The 20210-nt window shown below is 35.5% G+C and overlaps 1 protein-coding gene across 2 annotated transcripts in view; it reads left to right on the top strand.

The window, feature by feature from the left end:
- LOC149528034 (protein CHROMATIN REMODELING 4-like) overlaps positions 1–20210 on the top strand; it is a 115448-nt gene that overhangs the window by 14326 nt on the left and 80912 nt on the right. For both annotated transcript variants that reach the window (XM_089809281.1, XM_089809282.1), the window contains one exon: positions 123–186. In XM_089809281.1, the coding sequence (XP_089665407.1) occupies positions 123–186 (64 nt within the window). The remainder of the gene's footprint in view (positions 1–122; positions 187–20210) is intronic.

Here is a 20210-nt window from a genome sequence, read left to right as displayed (position 1 = left end):
GCTAGTATGCCTAAATCATTTGCAAAGAGGTTATATATTTGAAATAACACAGATATTTGTTTTCCTAATGACAAGATCCTATAAGCTAATTTTCTGCATAATTGTTGCTTGTGTTGCTGCAGTGCTGGTTTGAAGTCTGAAGAAGTACTGTCTTATGCCAAACATCAACAAGAATTTATGGCACAGGTCTGCTGAACCCTCTTCAGTATCTTGCATGAAGCTACTGGTTGGATATTGATGTCAATTCATTACCAAATATTGGAAAAGTTGCATGAAATCTTACACTTGAATAATATATAACATAAATTACAATCCTTTTTTGTAAATTTTTTAACCTTTAACTTTTGAACGTGTACTATACTCATCTAATTGTATAAATTGAGATTGTTCTACAATGTAGAAAGACAGCCCATTAACTCACACCTTTAAGATAATAACTTTTTGTTATAAAATGATGATTTTTTTTGAAATATTCTATTATGAACTCCTAAGTTGCCATGTTACTGGAATTTTTGTCGAGTGTGTGCAATCGTAATCTTGTAAATTTTTTTATTGCCCTTGTGCTACCATTCACGTAATGAATTCCACATAAATCATCATTATTAAGGAAATAATATATTAAGAAAGAATAAATTATGTTTATGTCCATGAATAATTGAACCAGATCAATTGGATGTAGAAATTATGATCAGTTAAGAGTGGGTGAAAGGGCCTCAGGCTACGAAGTGTAGCTAAACATGGTATAGAGGAAGTTTGGTGGAATCTTTGTACTAGAAATTTTCTTCTATGTACTGTTACCCGTAATTTCACAATCACCTATCCATTATTTGTGTTTCTACCTCATTTTATTACATGCATGGCATTTTGAAAGGAGCTACGTATTAATTGTGTGGGAAATCCCATCAGAGTGGCATTGTTGTCTATTACTTGTTAATGAGTTTCGTAGAATTCTCTGCAATGGTATGGAGTCGAACCGTGGATGATGAAGAGTGAACAACATAGTTAAGTTAACGTCTGCATTGTCCGCATAATAACAATACAACTTATACTGACCTTAGCAACATTAGAACATTCATATAAGGATATAATGCAAATCAATAGTTATTGCACATGAATTGGAAGTATAGGAAGCAAACAGACAAGGAACAAATTATCATTTACAAAAAGAAATAATATTAGGTCCACATATGACTAAAGTAGGTCAATGGGACTCAAAACCAGAGCCAGTTACGATAATGATGAGGAGTCAGAAATGAACTTAGTTCATCTAAAAGAAACTGAAGGCTGGAAGCTAGAAGCAAAAAAAAAGCAAAATCATCTTAACTTTGGGAGTACCAAAATGCTTAGATCTGAAGCATGTTAGAGAAAATGAATGCTCTATATGATGATTAACAAGGTGGAGTTAAGAGCAATGGAAGTCAAAAACTAATTTTATGTGAGAGGAGGACCCATTGCTAACAAGGTGGAGTTAAGAGCGATGGAAGTCAAAAAAATCTGTACGTTTATCAAAGAAGAACAAGTAACAGCACCTTTATCAATCCCCATGAAGAGGGCAACGTTAGACATGGCAATATCCATCGTACAGTGGCCTGAACTAAGTGGGCTTCCCTGGGAATTCTGGAGAATGCAAGGAATGATGTCCTTTCACAGACTTCTGAATAAATGAAGTTTGTGTTGGAACTTTTAATATTAAAAAACAGGCTATGAAGAGTAATAATTAAATAAGTTTATTCTCCCAATGAGAGATATCAAAATCACAGAACTAGGGAACTGATCAAATTGTTTGTCAAGTGATGGTTCCAAGAGAGATATTGGGGATGGGGATCTTCCATTGTGTTTTGGGGATGGGGATAGCAGGATGGCAGGGGATGTGTTTTGGGGACAGCAGTCTGGGGCCATTGTTTTGAGACAATGGGGCAGTGCACACAGACATGGACACTAAAATTTTTACAATTTTAACCCTTCATGACTTCAAAATCAAGACAGTGACAGCTGAAAAGCAGCAATAGAAATTCAAAACAAGAATTTCTGCTTTCAATATTCAAATGTAATATTTCTCATTGAAATAGGATATACTAGTAAATAGTAATGATAAAATTAAAATATAAAAAATAAAATAAAATGTAATGTAACTAAATTTTAATTAGCTTCAATGAATGGTCAAGAAGCAGGAAATGAAGTGTTGTGACTCGCTTAACCATGAGATATAAAAGGGAGAAGTTGAAAGGGGATATGGAGGAAGTATCAATGCAAGAAGAAAAGAATGGGAAGAAAATAAGGAAATCACTCTTTCAAAGGTCAGAGATGATGAAGGGTTGTATTCTTTCAAAGGGTGGTAGTTGTGAACATTTGGAACTCTTTCAAAGGGCCAAAGTATGAGGAGTTTTACTCTTCCAAAGGGCGGCAATAGTGAAAAGTTACAACCCTTGCAAAGGGCAGACATGATGAATATGTACAACTTTTCCTCACGTTAGAAGATATAAACGGGAGAATGTTTCATTTAAGGATATTCAAGGGAGATCTGTTTGATGAATATTCTATTATTCTCAAAGGCAACAATGACAAGTGGTGGCTCTTTCACCAATCAATTGTAAAGGAGAAATAATTCCAAGCATTCAAGAATCACTTATCAATCATCATTCATCCATACACTAACTCGTCAAATCAAAGGAAATCATAGAACCATCCATTTATCATCAATTGGAAACAAAGGAATCAAACAAACAAACCAACAATCAATTCTTCCATCAATTCTATTAGTCTAATATCAATCATTCAAACAGTGACTATTCAAATGTCAAACATTCTATTATCAAATCATTAAAATCATCTATCATTTCAAGTATCACTTAAGCATCCACTCATCATTCCTTCAAGGAATAACAATAAAGAGAAATTAAACAACCAACAATCTCCCTCTCTCTATCTATCTATGTAAATTGCTCAAGAAATCTTTATTAAGATTAAAAGAGATATATTAACAGTTATTATACTTGGTTTTTTAAAGCGATCTATTTTGAATATATAGTAATATCTTGCAAATATGAAGGGTGGTTAGACTCTCAAGTTTATAAGACCTAGGCATGTCACCCCAAAATGAATGTTACAACTTATGTGAGTGGGCGAGGGGCTGTTGAGTGCCCTTGGGCTTGAAGTCTCATAAAGTATGCCACCTTGAGATGATTTTAGTCGTTCTTCTGGGCTAGGGTGTGTTGAATGCCCTTGGGCTTGAACAAGGAGGTTAACCTCCAAGGTGCATTGAGAGATGGAGCGAACTTACTCCTTCCATACTCGTGGGCAAGGAAGTGTTGGGGGCCCTTAGGCTTGAGAGGCTTGTCTAGTATGCCAACTCGAGATGGATGGAACCAACATCCTTGTGGGACAAGGTACGTTGAGTATCTCTAGGCTTAAGAGTCTTACCAAGTACGCAACCCCCATATTGATGGATGGGAGATTACCCATGCTTTGGCAATACAAAGAAAATTGTCCTTGAGATCGTGGGTCGTAAGATATGCCTAATGAATTTCTAATATGATTGACTATGTAATATTCTTTCTCAAAATGATATGGATATGGAATTAGACAACATTAATGGATTTATTCACTTAAATGCTATCATAGATTATTAATATTTATAATAATAATATAAGGTTCTGGCGATTAATAATGTGTGCATGCCCTAAACGTGGAATAATTCCAGTGAGGAACTTTATTGTTGGAAATTCTAGTACAAGTTTACGCCACTGAGGATATTGCATTTCACATCTTTAGTTGGATCTTTTGTTTTGACTAAATTTAGGCAAATCCCAAAAGGGGATGTTATATTAAACTTCAAAGTTGGAAGTTTTTAATAGGCATGGCATGAAAAAATATTGTATTGATACTAAGTAAAGCTATGCATCCTTTGGTCAATCATTACCAGAAGAGCATTTTGTATTTGGCTCACTTTGTGGTTGAAGTTCTTGCAAATTTCTCTAGTATCTTTAAGATCAAATCCCTATTAGTTGGTGATTGGAAGTTTGCCAATCTTGAAGTTTCAAGGCACCATGAATTTATTACGATAATAGATAGTTTCTATTATCTCTGTTTAGTATCTAATGGTTCTCTATTGTAATCTTCAGTAAATATTAGAATGTTTCTAATATTTTAGTTTTACGTTTCTAGAATAGAATGTTTGTATTCGTTACGATTGTTTGTTAAGGAAACACCATTCACTCTTGATCACTTATAATAACAAGCAAATATTTTCCAATTACTTCGTAATACGGTATCAACTTAGTTGCCGATTCGTGACAAGAATCCGATTCGGGCACGAAATCGGATCCGTGGATTCGAGGATTTTTTATTTTCCCAATTATGATTCGTGGAGGATTTGTGCATATATATATATATACACCAAAAAATAAGAGAAATATACATAATTCTAAAACTAAATCATTTCATAGTATGCATCTATGAATCTAGTATACTTGATCAATGACATTGATAATTAATCTATTTTCATGATTATAAAGGAAATCAACACATTCATGATTATAGATAGTAAATGAACTTGCATTGTGATTTAGAGCGTCGTTTTTAGGGTTTAGGGCCTTTAGAAAAATAAAAATAAAAAAATGAGGCTGGGCCCACTTTTTTGCAATTTTTTTTGGACCTTGCTGTGGATTCATGCGGATCCGCATGTGGATCCTCAAGGATCCATACGCGGATCCGGACCCGAATCCGGATTCGAGGGTAAATGCACGAATTCAGTAACTAGGGGTGTTAGAGCTAGTACTCTAAATTTTTTTCGAAAATAATTATAATTTCTTGGTTGAAATCAGTTGCCTTTTATTTTCAAAATTATTAACATGCATATTTGCTTCCAACTCTTTCTATAATCTGACTAGGGTTTCTGTTCTGAGAGATCTGAATCTGCCAACTTTTGGTTCGGTTTTGCAACCCATTTCTATCCAGATCGTTTTTTTTTTTTTGTACGCTTCTACTAGTTTTTGTGGTTTTTTTGAAGTAGGGCCATTTTTGTTCAAAGGCCTAATTTTCGGGTTCGGAATTATTTTTTCTAATTTCATAGTCTTGGTGGATTTTTCAAAAGTTCAATTGGGTTGTCGTTAGATTTTTCTGGATGCCTCAATTTTTGAGCCAGTCGATTCAAAAAGTGACAACATATTCTTTTTGGGTTTTTCAAGCTCTCTTCTGGGTCACCCTACAAACTTTATGGGTCTCTACGTTTTGAGGGTTGCATGTACTTGCATGTGTTGTTTTACCATGCAAAGTCTTGTGTGTTGTCTTCCTTAGAAATTTTGGTGGGTTTTCATAATTTCATTCCTAAAAAAAAATAAATCTGATGGGTTTTCATAGTTTTTCCCTAAATAATATTTCTTATGGGTTTCTATAAATTTTCCCTTAAAATTTTTTGATTCTGTAATTTGCAAAGTTGTGTAGGATTCCTTTGTAGGTTTGTAATTTTTCTTCAAAAATTATCTGTTGGGTTTTATTGTATTTTCTCTAAAAATGAAACTTTGTAATGTTGGGTTTTGATTGATTTTTCACCTCAAAAATCATATTGGGTTTTGATTGATTTTTCACCCCAAGAATCTTGTTCGGTTTTTTCAATTTTCTCCTAAAAATGATGGCTTTTTGCTGTTTGTTTTGGAGCATTATGCTCATCTGCAAAGTTTTGGATTGTTATCCAAAGTACCATCAGCTGCCTTCTTAGTAGACATCCATTACTCCAGATTCAAGGCTCTTGGAAGAACATTCAATGCAACTATTGCCACAAGTTTGGTCACATGAAGGTTGAATGTCGGAAGCGCTTAGCTGCCCTATGTAAGCAATTTGGTTCGCAACCCATAGAAAACAGTGCGGAGCCCCTTGAGCAGACAAAATCAGCCTTTTACTCTTTTTGACAGCTTCGTGCTCTGGATAGATTAACCATTAAGGGAGGGTATTATGATAATAGATAGTTTCTATCATCTCTGTTTAGTATCTAATGGTTATCTATTGTAATTTTTTGTAAATATTAGAATGTTTCTAATATTTTACTTTTTTGTTTCTAGAATAGAATGTTTCTGTTCTTTACGATTGTTTTTTAATGAAACCTCGTTCAATCTCTTGTATAAATTGATCTCTTGATCATTGTTAATAACAAGCAAATATTTTCTAGTTACTTCATAATTGAATGGGAACTAGCTTCTCTGCTAATATAGAGGTAAGTCTACTCCTCTTAATCAAGTGCAGGAAGACATAGGTGCAATGGTTCTTTGAGGTAGAGGAATTAGTAATATGAGTAGGAAATGGCATGTTGCTCTATCTTTCACTCGTCCTTCCCATTCTATTTTCACTATCTAGTAGGTTTTTATGTTGAATGGTGACCCTATCCATCCTAGCTTTTAGTTTGTTGATTGTAGGAATTTTAAGTCTGAAAAATTGAATCCATTTCTCTCATAATATGGATGCATCATCAATAGCATAGATGAAAAAATTGTACACTTCTTGGCAAGAAGTTGTTTTCTCACGAGTTTTGGTTGTATTTACTCGCAAAGAAGTTGACCCAAGTTTTTGAGAAAAACTCGGTGTTCTGGGATAGCTACTTGCCCAATAACTACATGGCCACATCAAGATAAAGCCTTTTAGACGTCCAACATAGAGTTGCATTTTGTTTTTTTGACTTCTTGTTTGCTGCTCAAACTACAAAACGCCCTCCCAAGCTATTGTAAGTATTTTAGTTGGTTTGAAATGGATTTGCACACAAAAACGTTATAAATGTTGCAATTCGAAGGGAGTTCAAACATGTCAACTTTGGGAGAAAAATGCTTCAAAAATGAAGAATCTTAAGGAGACACAAGAGGCCAAATGTGCTTGGTGGCAAGGAGTGCGTCCTGGGTGTTGCCCTTTAACCCTTGCTTTTCAATTCAAAAACAAAAGAAGAATTTGATGGAGCAATCATGTCAAATCAAGTTGATGTTTTTATACCACTTTTCTAAGTCATAGTTATGAGTTGTTTGCCTTGAGTGATGAGACCACAACGGACTCCTAGGACTAGACCCCCTACCCCTCCCATAGTTTTTACTAGAGCTGTTGGGAAGGGGAAGAAGAAGATGTAGATTGTTTTGATGTTGTAGTTACTTATAGTTTTACAAAAACAATTTGTTATTTTAATTTTGCTTCAGACTATTAGGCTACCAATCATGAATCAACATTGCACATGAGGATGTCATTTTGTACCCAAGTTGCATTTAAATATTTCTAGACTCAGATTCTTTCATTTGTCTCATCTACCAACTCATTAGATGTATCTCCTCATTGAATTTTACCCAAAAATTGCATTTCTAATTAACCTTAAGTTGCCAAGTCAGCAGCTTCAAGCAGTTGACTTTCACAACTTCCTTAATCGTCTTCAACAGAAGCAGCTCAACCAGGTTTGGCTACATGGCACTTGTATGCTTCTCATAGAATTGTAATCAAAGGACTCCTAGATCTCTTTAAGGCTAGGAGAGTATCTATTCATATACTCGATTATGATAGAACAAATATTTTTGTGGGCAACATTGTAAAATAAAAAACCATTACCAACACTTATTTTTTTAATTAACAGTACAATTAAAAACCACAAACAAACATTTCTAATAGTTTATCTACTCAATAGCAGATCATGAAGCATCATGAAGCATTCTTTGTCTTACCTTCCCATATTTTGTCATCGATTCATCTCACTTCTTCCACTCTCAACAAACTTTATGAATTTAATAGCATCATGCACCTCAAACATTCCCCGTCTTACCTTCCCGTATTATAATAAAAATAAAAACAAACTACAAACATATTAAATATATTTTTCTACTCAATAGTAGATCATAGAGCATCATCAAGCATTGTCTGTCTTGCCATCCAATATTTTGTGGTTGATTCGTCCCACTTCTTCCATTCTCAGCTAACTATCATGGATTTAATAGCATCATGCACCTCAAATATTCTGTCTAGCAAAATAAGATAGCTAACATATCTAGTTTCAACTAGTTTGAGGTTTTCTTTTTTTGAGCAAGATTGGAATAATGCAAATTATATGATGTGGTTACATACAAAATATGTGTACATAACTAGCCTCAGCCACCGCTATATCTTCGCCTAGTCTATTCTTAGAATGTCTTCCAATGCACTCTCCACAACATGTACACATGCAGTCCAAAAATATTAGGTGTTCTCAACCATCAAATCAGCTAGCGTATAAACATGAGTTGCATTTGTCACAACTTTTAAACATTAGAAGGCCCAACCTCTTTTACGGTCTTTGTGAAAAGTCAAAACTATTGAGTAGTATTCTTATGTATTTGAGCAGTCAACAACTTTAAGATTATATGAGCTAGTAGGACATGTAACATTAACATTAAAGAGCAGCCAATACCGAATATCAATTTACCCATCCATGACAAAAGACAAGTACTCCTAATTCATGTTGTTCATCTTGGAATGTTTTTTATCAAGTAGGGAGGCACACAATCTATGCACTCAATAGGCCACATAAGAGGGCTGAATCACATTTGTATTTCTTACATGAAAAGGGATGAGTTGACCATAAACAAATATGACTGCATAATCATGGAGTTGCTCACTTTATTGCAATTTTTTTGGAACTTCATCATTGTATTGCAAATCATTGACTTGCTACAGAAGAGGGTCAAATCACATTCGTATTTCTTAGCATCTCTTTGAAATAAAGAGACCTTATGACATGAAAAGGGATGAGGTGACCATAGGCAAATATGATTGCATTCTCATTGACTTGCTCACTTTATTGCAAATTTTTGCAACTCCATCACTGTATGATTCCCATTTGCAATTGAAATGGTTTTCCTCGTGCCTTTTTATCACCCTCACTAGCTAATATATTGAAATACTTATCAACAGATGACTATGGCATGGGTGCATGTCTATTAGTAATATTTTCTGTCTTACTTTCTCCATCCAACTTTACAGTTTCAACTCCTCTTTTTTCCTGTGTTATTCCCCACAAACTCTACCCTCATGTCCTCTCTCTTGACAAATTGTGGCCAATCCTACTAAAATTTCCATAAAAATCAGTTTTGCAAAAATGAAAAAATATTTATTGTCTTTGGATTTTTGGCATGATTATTGTGGAAGATGATAACAAATTGCAGCAAGGGCTTAGAAGAGTTGAAGGGGTCTTTTATAAGTTTTTGAAAACTGAATGAAGGGCATGGAAAATGATTTGTTATGTCGCAACAGCACTTGCGTTTGCATTTTCAGAAGAAAGGGAACATTCAACATTGCCTTCAACTTCACTTCAGTTTATGTTGACTTTAGTTCTTTACCGTATATTTTTGTCTCGTCATTTAATTGTCAAAGATTAAAGGTCAAAGGAACATTTCTCAGGCTGGTGTAGAACTATAGTTTTGTGTGAGAGAAAATTGAAAAAGAGAAAGTGTACACAGTCCCTATGTTTATGAGGGGAAACGAATAAAAGACAACTGGCTACTATATGATATATAGCACAGTGAGTACAGCCGCAGCAATGTGGAGCCTACATATCAGTGGCAGGAAATGTATTGCAAATCATGACTCAATTTTACTCTTCTAACTGCTTTACATTTCCTCCCTCTGCCTAACATTTCCCACTGAAATTGGGAATTATGAATGTCTTTAAGCTGCCAGGAACCCAAAATGAGAAAATCTTTTAAATGGTGATAGTTAAAGGAATAAAAACATTTACTTTTTATGTTTTCAAGCATTTAGGTTGGATAAGAGGCATGGAAGTATGGGATCATAGGATTTCCACTTTTCTAGATGTCCTAGTTTTTGCCCTAAATCACGAATTCCAATTAGAACAATATGGAAAGTAGAATTAGTAACATTATATACCTGGTTGAGATACTGCAAATATGTTAGGAAACCATCAAAACGTAATCCACAAAATAGATGTTTTTTTGTTAGAGACTAAAATATAGATCATATCAAATAGGGCTGGGAACATTAAATAATTTACATGATATATCTAATTAATTAATAGAGGCCAACCGTAGGAGATGCAAGATAACGGGTGTATTAAGGAGCCTTAGGAAAACCTCAGCCCTAGCTCCAAGAGCCAATTAATATCCCTCTAGGCCCCATGTGGCTTTTGCCATCTAGATTAAGGGGTTGTACCTAGTGAGGTGCCCATTATTCGTTAATCCTGTACAGTAGACCCAAGAGCCAATCATTGTCCTTTTTTGGATTCGTGTGGCTTTTTCCATCCACATGAGGGGGTGTATCTAGTGAAAGATTTATAATCCAATAATCCTTTATATTGGACCCAAGAGTTGATTACCATCTGAGATGAGGCTTGTATCTAATGAGAAGACCATAATTCATTCTATACTACACCCAATTATTATCCATCTTGGCCCCGTGGTTATTGCCATCTTCATGAGGGGGTGTATCTCTAACCATCTAAATTAGATCCAAGAACGAATTATTATCCCTCTTGGCCTCATGTGGCTCTTGCCATCTAGATGAGGGAGTGCATCTAATGAGAGAGACATAATCCATCAACCCCCTCTATTAGACCCAAGAGCTATTATCCCACTTGACCTCATGTGGCTCTTGTAATCGAGATGAGGGGGTGTATCTAATGAGAGATCTATAATTTGGTAACTTTGATGTTGATTGGATGGATTGCCTTAGTGATTTGATTCTAGTTGAATTGCTTCCCTTGATCTCTAATGAAAGATATTACTTCATATTTGTTGTTCTATTATGTGCTATTTTATTTCTATAACATTCCGGTTGACATGAGTTTTATACCTTTATAAAATACAAGATACAACACTCATGCTTTCAGGATGATACCATGACTGTTGAATCTTCCCTTGATGATTGTGATGAGAGACCATAAAGGTGACCCAAAGGCTCCTTCTTAATGGTTAATACTTAGTAATAATGTGATATGCTGGTATCATGAGGGGACTTACTCTAGTTCACTAAGGTTTAATGTGCAATGAAAATATTTCAACTTCTAACCTACAAAATGAAATTAAACAAAACTTTCGAATCTAAACTGCTTATACTCAAGGATGCAAGAAAGAGTGATATCCTTGGACTCTACTAGATACAATATTTTCATTGGCTCCACTCACTTAGTTCAATCTTTTAAGGTGTGTTCAAATGATGCTCAAATCAATACCATTTCATTAAATCCCATCTATGGATGCAAATCAAAGAGCATGTAAGGATTAAAGTTAAGTTCATAATAATGCCATTTGACCATGCATGATAAGACTTTCAATTAGTAAGTTGCTAGTGGTTTGGGCTATATTATCAAGTCAAGTAAGGGTGCATTCACGATTACTTTTATCTGACTAAAGTACTCAATGCAAATTTTATCTAAATACTTGAAATCAAATCTATTCTAAGTGAGAAATGTAGATCACCATGCAATACTCCATAAAAGATGACAATTATTCACGATACAAAAGTCAACAATGAATCATAGAGAAAATTTGGTAGTATACTAGTAACAATTCTCCAACAATCTCTCTTACAAATGAGAGGAGTTGGGTTTATATAGGAGCTCAATTAGGATGAACAACCAAGATTAAAACAAAATCAATGGCCTAGATTAATTTATTAAAAATCTGAATCAAGGCAACCACAAACAACCATGAGCGTGATGCACCACAAACTGAGGCAATGAGGAAATTCAGTGGCTTGAGGACCAATAAGAGAAAGGGAATTTGCATAGTCATCATACAACTCATTGTCCAAGAGATGCACCCCCTTCTCTTCTAGCAAATTCAATGAACTTAACCATAACTGCACTAAGTTCATCCATGCCAATACTAGGAAGGCTACTATACTGCAGTTCAATGACCTCTAACTTCTTAATGCAGGTATCCAATATGCTGTCTCAATCTGAAGTATGCCTCTGCAACTCACTTATGGAAATCATAAAGGAGAGAAATCCATTCAACTGACTCTTCTCAATAGAGTCCATGTCTCTGAAGTAGACTGATTCCAACTTAGCTTTTGGCTTCTCAAAATCCAACTCCCTGAAAGCATCAATATTAAGATCAAGTAATTATTTGATTACAATGAGGGCTTTTGAATGCATCTCCAGGAAAGGACCCTTAATAACAAGGCAATCAGACTGTGCATGGTCAAATGTAGAATCTCTCAATTTTTTAAGATGAGGAATCATCTTGTCTTCAATTGGCTGAAATTCCGTGTATCCTCCAATCCGTGGACCTTACCCATCAATACAGTGGTCTTCTCATATGCTTGAACCATCCTACCAAGAAAATCCTCTGTTGTTTCCTGATATCACTTGCCCATTCCTTTACCTTGTGTTCTCATTATATCATATGTACCATGTGACTCATGAGCAGTAGGGACATATGAACAAGTACTGTACTCTGATATCTTGATGGATTCGTGACATGGCCTTACTGCCATCTGTGACTTCTATAAGTCTAGTGGTTGTATCAGGGATTAATAAGTCGATCTTTTTATGCAATTGTAACTGTAGTGGTTAACAAGTGGTATCAGAGCTTGGTCATAGGTTTGAATCCACATGGCTGTAGTGTGTGACACTGGGAGGGAAATTGTTGGTAGTAGGCCAGTGTCCCTCACAGGGTTCGTGGCATGGCTTAATTGCTTCTTGTGTCTTCTATAAGTCTAGTGGTTGTATCACACATTAACAGGTCGATCTTTTGGTTTATTGACAACTTTAGCAGTTAAAAGCTATAACTTAGGATAACATTCATACACCTTGAACCATCCCTTATCATTTCCTATCACACCTCTGCATGCTTATAAGGCCTAGATATTTAATGTTTCTTGCTAGCTGATAGATCATATCAGAATACATATAAATAAGATAGCCTTGTTTTTATAAGGTCCTTGGTTATCTACGTTGCCACTGATAGTCCTGGCCCAATTTATCATCACAGTTTGTGAAGCTATTTCCTCAATGAAGTAAAATGTCCAAGTCTCAAATAAAGCCCCTCAGGGTATTTCCGTGATCCTGATCAGCTTGAAAATCAAATTACTGTGCTCATCTCTGAAGTCCTCACTTACAAGATTCTTAGGTAATTTGGAGTGATGCTTCCTTGGTTTGCTAATCCAATTCTTGTTGATAATATCTATGCATTCCTCAGGTTTCTTTCATACAATGGTTGAGCCTTTTCTTTATTCCTTGTTTGTATCCTTGGGTAATACAGATCCCAAAGGTTTCTCTCACCGCCTTCTCGTTCAGGAATTCCAAAACCCTTCCTTTAGCTTTTATTGTCCTTCTCTCTGAATCATAATTCCTTTCACATTCCACTAGAAGTTCATTGCACTGAATAAGGAATGGAAAACCAGCTGCATGGTAGAGGCCACTCCTTATTATGCTGACGGCCATGTTTGGAGGTAAATGGCCTTTTGTTCTAAACATCCATTGCTTCATTCTTCTTATGTCTTGGTGCTCCATGTTCATATCTGTAATCTTCTTCCACGTAGAGATCATCAAGGACTCAGGATAGAAGCCCTTTGACAACTTCCTTTTTAGTACTTTCCTCGCTGCTATCCCTTTGCCTTCCATCATATCCATGCTAAAAGCTCTAAGTCAGTAAAGTTCAAGGAACTTAAATAAGGAACAAATCTAAGACTTTTTAAGCTTTTGATTTAATCTGCAGATCCGATTCAAAGACTTAGGAAATTTATATTCAGGGTGCAAATAGAATGTGGATTTGAACAAGGTCTCAAATGAGCTATTTATTCCCTAATGTATTGATTGTATAAAGAAAATCAGACTTTTGAGGTCCCTAAATTTTGAAGACAAATTCTGAAAAGAGACGAAGTATGCAACCATGTATGGTCAGATTTCAAGACTTTACAAGCATGCCCCTAGATGACCAAAATTATCCTTTAGAATGACAAAAATTGGACCTTGTCATGAAAGTTGTAGTTCTGATTTTCTGAGGACTGAATATGGTAATTCTGAGAACATCATTAAATCAATCTTAATTTCCTGTTGATTGCCTTTTAATTCATGATCCAATTGTTTAATACGAATAAGAAATCAGATTATAAGCCAAACATGAAGATAAATAAACTTTCACTGTTATGATAAATTCTGATTTTTGAGGACCTCTGAAATTAACCTTTTTTGGGATGGTTTTGCCCTATAAATTTGGTGTTTTGGCAAAAGTACAGTCCCTCAACACTCAGCAATAGTCTTTGGGATGATTGGGCAAGTTTAAAATTTATAGTGATTTGTTCAAAAATCGCCTTTCTAGGAGGTTTTTTGATTTAATCTGAGGACTAATGCCCATTTCTGCATTCAAGTGGTCATAGAACATGGACTTGACATCGCAAAAGGGCCTGGAAATAATGCAGATGCGATTTGATGATCATGATTCATAAACAACCTGGAATGGTCTTGAATAAAAATCAATCTTTTTGACAAAACTGTCTGACTTAGTCTGAAAACTCACTCACCTTCAGCCTTTTGGTTGCCTTAACTTGGTCTTCAAACTCAATATTTCGCTTCCTAAACAACCGGCAATCAGACTTGGCAATATTTAATTGTTAATGAATTTTCTAAGATTTTACAAAAAAATTGCACCATATAGGGTATTTTCAGATTTTGGCCTACAGACTTATCACCTACAGCCTCTTCTTGCCTCCAAAGTAACAGAATTCGCCTATCATATACATTGCAATCGAACTTGGCCAGATTTGAGGTATGAGAAAATTTCTAAAAATCCTGTTACCAAAATCGACCTCCTCTTGGAAAATCTCAGATTTAAATTAGAATATGCTTCTATTTTGCAATCTTATCTTGGGGACTCTGCCTTTGGAAGCTTTTTAAATTCTGATTTTATATTAAGAACCACCACCCCATATTAGATGACTTGGTCAAGGTTGGTATCCATCGTCACACCTTGGTTCGACTTTCAATCTTCTTAATCTTGGGCGTTCCTTTACCAGCTCTTTGGCTTCCCCCCTTTGACCTTCAATGTCAATCCTTCACTATTTATGCATTCTCATATTGTTGCTTGATGTTTGTAATAAAGGACTTCTGGGTTGGAGTTTTCCTATTTATTAGTTAATTTTAACTTACCACAAGGGAAATCAACCTCTATACGAATTATAATCAAGTTGTTTAACTTTCTAAGTCCATGAATTCCCATCACAAAAATGGGAAATTCAATATTCATCCGGATTCCATTTCAATTAAACTCCTTATCCATAAGGGAAAATTGACCCCTTTAAGAATTATTATAATTCTATCCTTCGATTTTTTTTGTCTTGATTTTGTCACAAAGGGGGAATACAATCCCCATTTGGACTTCAACTTGCTCGGAATTCCTTATCCATATGGGGAAAATCGACCTCCATCTAGATAATAATAGTTTACATAATAATTTTCATTCATCCTTAATAGCCTCCTCAAGGAAAATCAACCATTTCTACGTTCATCTGGGCTTTATCAACTTTGAAGCTCAAAAATATTTAAGTGTCGGAGAGGAAAAAATAATCACCATCGAGACAAAGGGGAAATCTATACCCATCTAGACAAGGTAGACAGTTCAAAATTTTCTAAGTCCCAAGGGAATTGATCTGCATCTAGATTCTTACTTTATTCCTTGTTCTTGATATCCAAGTGGGGAATTTCAACCCTCATCTAGACAAATTGGTCCAACGCTTAGTTTTTTTATTGTATATATCTCATTAAGTGGGGAGATTCTACCCTTGTTTGGATTTTTATGGTTTTAAGTGAGGAAATTCTATTTCCATCCGGATTTTATGCATTTTTATAAGGAAAATTTGATGTTCATTAGGATATTTCATATTTTAAATATGGAAAATCAATTTTTATAAGAAATTTGAAAACCTTATGAATAAAATATGCCTTTACAATATATTTTGGACTATTTTAACTAGCCAAAATATTAATGCACGTAAGATTTTTATCTCAACCCTTCTTGATCTATAAGAGCCTTAATCTGGACATCCCGACTTCCACTCACAACCCGACAACTTGATTACTCAACCCTCCCTCAATCCTTCTTATCTCTGAATTATCACCTCAATTGCTGAAACCTTAACAACTATGAGCAAAAGGAGGGGTTCCCCATTTGCAATGGGGTGATGGTGTGAAATGGTCACAACAATTTCCTCCTTTTCTTTTCCTTAGATGTTGTTAGATTTTGATAGAAGGCAAGTGTCCTTATGTAATATTGATGCAGTATAGAACCGAATGAACCCCTAAAGGAGGTGATCTAGTTCTTAGCAAATAACCACATAGCAGAAACACAACACAAGATACGGGATCTGATGCCAAACTCAACTCTTTATTCATAAATCAATTGATTACATGCAATGTACCGGGCTGTAAGGCCTTCCCGGTTATGGCCAATTACAAAGAAAGTAATAGTTCTGCAAGATTCCTCAAGATCCAATCCCAAACCCTAGTGAGCCAGATCTATAACACAAAAACACTCTGGTTGAAACCTCCTGTGAGATCTAAACTTGTGCTTGCAAGCCAACAAGCAATCTCCTTGTTTCCCAATCTGCAGCTACTCGCTCTTCTCAAACTTTGCTCCTCTTAGCTACTCCATGCTGAACCGAATTATGATTCAAGACTCCTCAAGACCCTCTACTTATACCCAACTAAGCCACAAGCTGGCCTAGCAAGTTACAAATTAAATAAACCCTTACATTAAATACATATTGAGCCACAAGTCAATCTATAGCAGATATTAAATACCAAATGCCTTAGAAGGCTTACAACACCCATTAAATACACCTAGGACAAATAGCGAAGACCCAAATAGGTCCACACAAACTCGCGATTGCTCCATGTCTCAATTACACTTGCGTATTTAATGCACCAAGTCGATCGATCAAATTTGCATGAACTTTGTTCGGCAAGCCCAAACTGCCGAGCATTAGCAACCACCAACCAAGCATGACTGAGTTTCCTCAAGCATTGCTGACCTTGTTCAATTGCTGAGCAACACTGTAGATGTTGAGTAAGCCTTTAGCGACCGAGCCCCTTTAGTGACCAAACTCCTTGGCCAACACTACACCCATAAATGACCGAGCACCACTCCTTTGGTGTATGAGTCCTCAACTCCAAAGCCAAAATCCCTCCAACATGTAGGATTGCTAACTACCCTAGGATGCTCCTGCATCAAATTTTAACCACTGCTTCTTAATCACTACATGACTATTTATTAATATCAAAGGTTCCCTTTCTTTTTTGATTAGAGCTTCTTCCTTGATCGATGTATGAAATTGTTGATGTTCTCCATGTTTGGTCTTGGTTAATCCCATCCAATGAGTCGATCCACTACGTTAATCTTCTCAAAGATAGATGAAGAGTATTTGGGAGATAGTTTTTGTGCATCTGATATTTATTTATTGTTTGATACTTATCTTCTGGATTTATAAATAACACAATTTCTTGATAAATTTAGGATTCATCATATCGGGAACATGACAGATCTTGATACCCTGTTTGAAACAAATTTGGCCCCCTATAAATTCAATTATTTCAAAAATTTATTTTAAATATGCAAAATTATCCTATTTCCTATCCAGGATTGAGGGATGTCTTAGACATTCTTGGCTGCCCTTGGAATTGCTAGACATCTTGTGGGTGTTTGTTGAGTGTGTCTTGTTTTAGGGACATCTCGAAGATTCGAAGAATATTAGGGATGGCCAAGAAATGTCCTTTGTCAACTTGCCTTCTTGGAAATACAATGGGAGATGAGGACATTGCTTTTAGTGCTATACAAATGTACTCTTGGAGCTTTGCGCATAAGTAAATAACCATGGAACAAGTATTTTAAATGCTATTTGTTTGCAAATGCTAAATCATGGTGTGGGTTTGTTAGCTATATAAATGCACTTGTTATTGTGGTCGTAACATGCTTTATGGTACAAAGGGTTTATAGCTGTTATGCACAATAACAAACTTGACCATTATTGTCTCTTCAAATGCATTTTGACTTTTGGTTATTGAGGACAAAGTATCTTACGTCCACAATCTACACTGTCAAGCTCATTCTTACATTTGACTACAAAGGACACATCTTTCATTTCCAATAAGTTCAAAATAGCAGAACATACCAAAGATGATAAGTGTTGAAGACTTTAAGTGGGAATTTTGAAACCTGTGCTCCACAAGGGGGGATCTCCTAGACTTTTAGACACGCTTCCATCCTTGGTACACCATAGGGATGTGGGGACGGTCTTTTGCCAACCCGAATGGCATTTCAAAATGTGCAAATGGGGTACTCTCTTCGAAATGCTAGTTTGAGTACAGGGTATGGCTAGAAGTCCTCGAGACAGTTAGGGGATGACTAGAAATCCCCTACCCATTGCGAGGGCCTCTGCCTCTCTCCTATGGCCCAAGCCATTTTTGGAGTGCCCGTGTTACAAAATAAAGCATTTTTTAATTTGGAAAAAGGCTCACTGACATACAAGGACATCCAAACCATATTTAACAAATTAACAATACCGTAACCTAATCGAGGCAAAAAATAACCAAAAAGAAGAAAAAGAAATTCATTTTCACATTTGCAAAGGGGAAGATGAGGAAGAGAAAGAGCATTTGGTCAAGGAGCAAATGACAGTTGAAAGGGGGCGTTAAGGCATCAAATCGACTTTATGTAGACTCTTAGACCTACCTTCTACTAATATGAACGAATATATATTATTGCAGACTTCTGTGTTTATTGTTTAGTAATTTAGTTATAGTATTTACTAGCGTTATAGGACTTGGCGAGTCCCGAGGCAAGTTGGGAAAAACGAGGCAAGTTGCCTTTGGTCTTAGACTTAGCCGAGTCTTGACCTAGTGTTGGCTGACTTGCCGAGTCTTGCTGGCCGGACTCTGCCATCAGCCAAGGAAAAATAATAAGTTTTTCAGCCCAGGGGCAAGAGGATTTATACAAATATAGCATTTGAGTATAAGTTGCATTTATTTTCTTTCTTATATTTTAAATTATATTTGTATAATACTATTAGGATGTTTGAGATAGGTTTCAACTTCATAGGAGTTAAAATGTAGATTCTAGATTTTGGGGGTTTTCAAAAAATTCCAGGCTAAGCCAAATTTTAGGATTCAACATACCTTCAACAGTGTTATCTCGCACAACTTGTCTTGGCTATTTAAGGTCAAATTGAAGTTGGAAGTTGATGATCCTATACTTAGTGATGAAGGCTTCGAGTGTGTTGATTAGGTGGATTGAAAGGTAGAGGCAGTTGTAGTGGTGATGACAGTGGAGGACGATAGAGCACGAGGAGATCCAGTGCAGGATCCTGAGGCCAAGAGTGATGGATCCGACTCTGATGATGAGGATTATGAGGATGATCATGATGAGCATGTCACTGAGGTTCAACTTCACACATAGGGAGAGATGATGGCTCTAAAGTCTTCCATGACCTATCTTAGGCATAGTCCTTAGGCTACTATGAGCCTTTATTTTGATATATGTTTTGAATTTTTGATTTAATGGATTGCATATTCCATGAATAGACATTTGACAGTGACTAAATTTCTATTATGTTATTCAATTTAACTTTTAAGTAATTTCTTTAAAAAATTTGTATTTATACTTATGTGATCTATGAAAAGTTGTGGATGTGTACAAAGTAGCTTCTATTTATCTCAATTATTGTGTATTTGATGTTATTGGCTAAATGATGCATGAAAAAAGCTTAAAATCCTTAGAAATCTTTGAATTTCATGGGTTTTTAATTGTCAGGTCCATGTCGAGTCCTTGCTAGGTCCAATTGTCGAGTCCGAGTCCAAGCCTAAATTGGTCTTGGCTGAGTTCGAGTCGAGTCCGAGGCAAGTAACACTGGTATTTAGTATTTACCATAGCTGAAAAACTCAGATTCTATCATAACTTGTCTGACCCAATCTTTTTGAAAAACTAGGTCTCGCCTAAAACTCGGCAAAAAAATTGGTACTTTTATCGAACATTTGAAAATTTACAATTTCTTAAAATATCTGCAATATAGAATATATTTGTAATATGTATTGATAAATAATACAGAAACAACATTACTCTTTCAAATAAAAAATAAAATTGAAATGTACAAAATTTATTTCAAAAGTCATATAGTGTCACATTATATTTTTAAATTTTATCTTTTAGAAGTGGCTAGGGAATAAAGTCATTAATCAAATATAAAAAATAGTTACAGGTAACTTGCTCCTA

The sequence above is a fragment of the Cupressus sempervirens genome, chromosome 11 (genome assembly GCF_028749045.1).
Source record: "Cupressus sempervirens isolate cs-2001-9-10 chromosome 11, ASM2874904v1, whole genome shotgun sequence".
NCBI classification, from domain to species: domain Eukaryota; kingdom Viridiplantae; phylum Streptophyta; class Pinopsida; order Cupressales; family Cupressaceae; genus Cupressus; species Cupressus sempervirens.
Note: the sequence above shows the minus strand (reverse complement) of the source record. Positions and strands in the feature narration are given on the sequence as shown.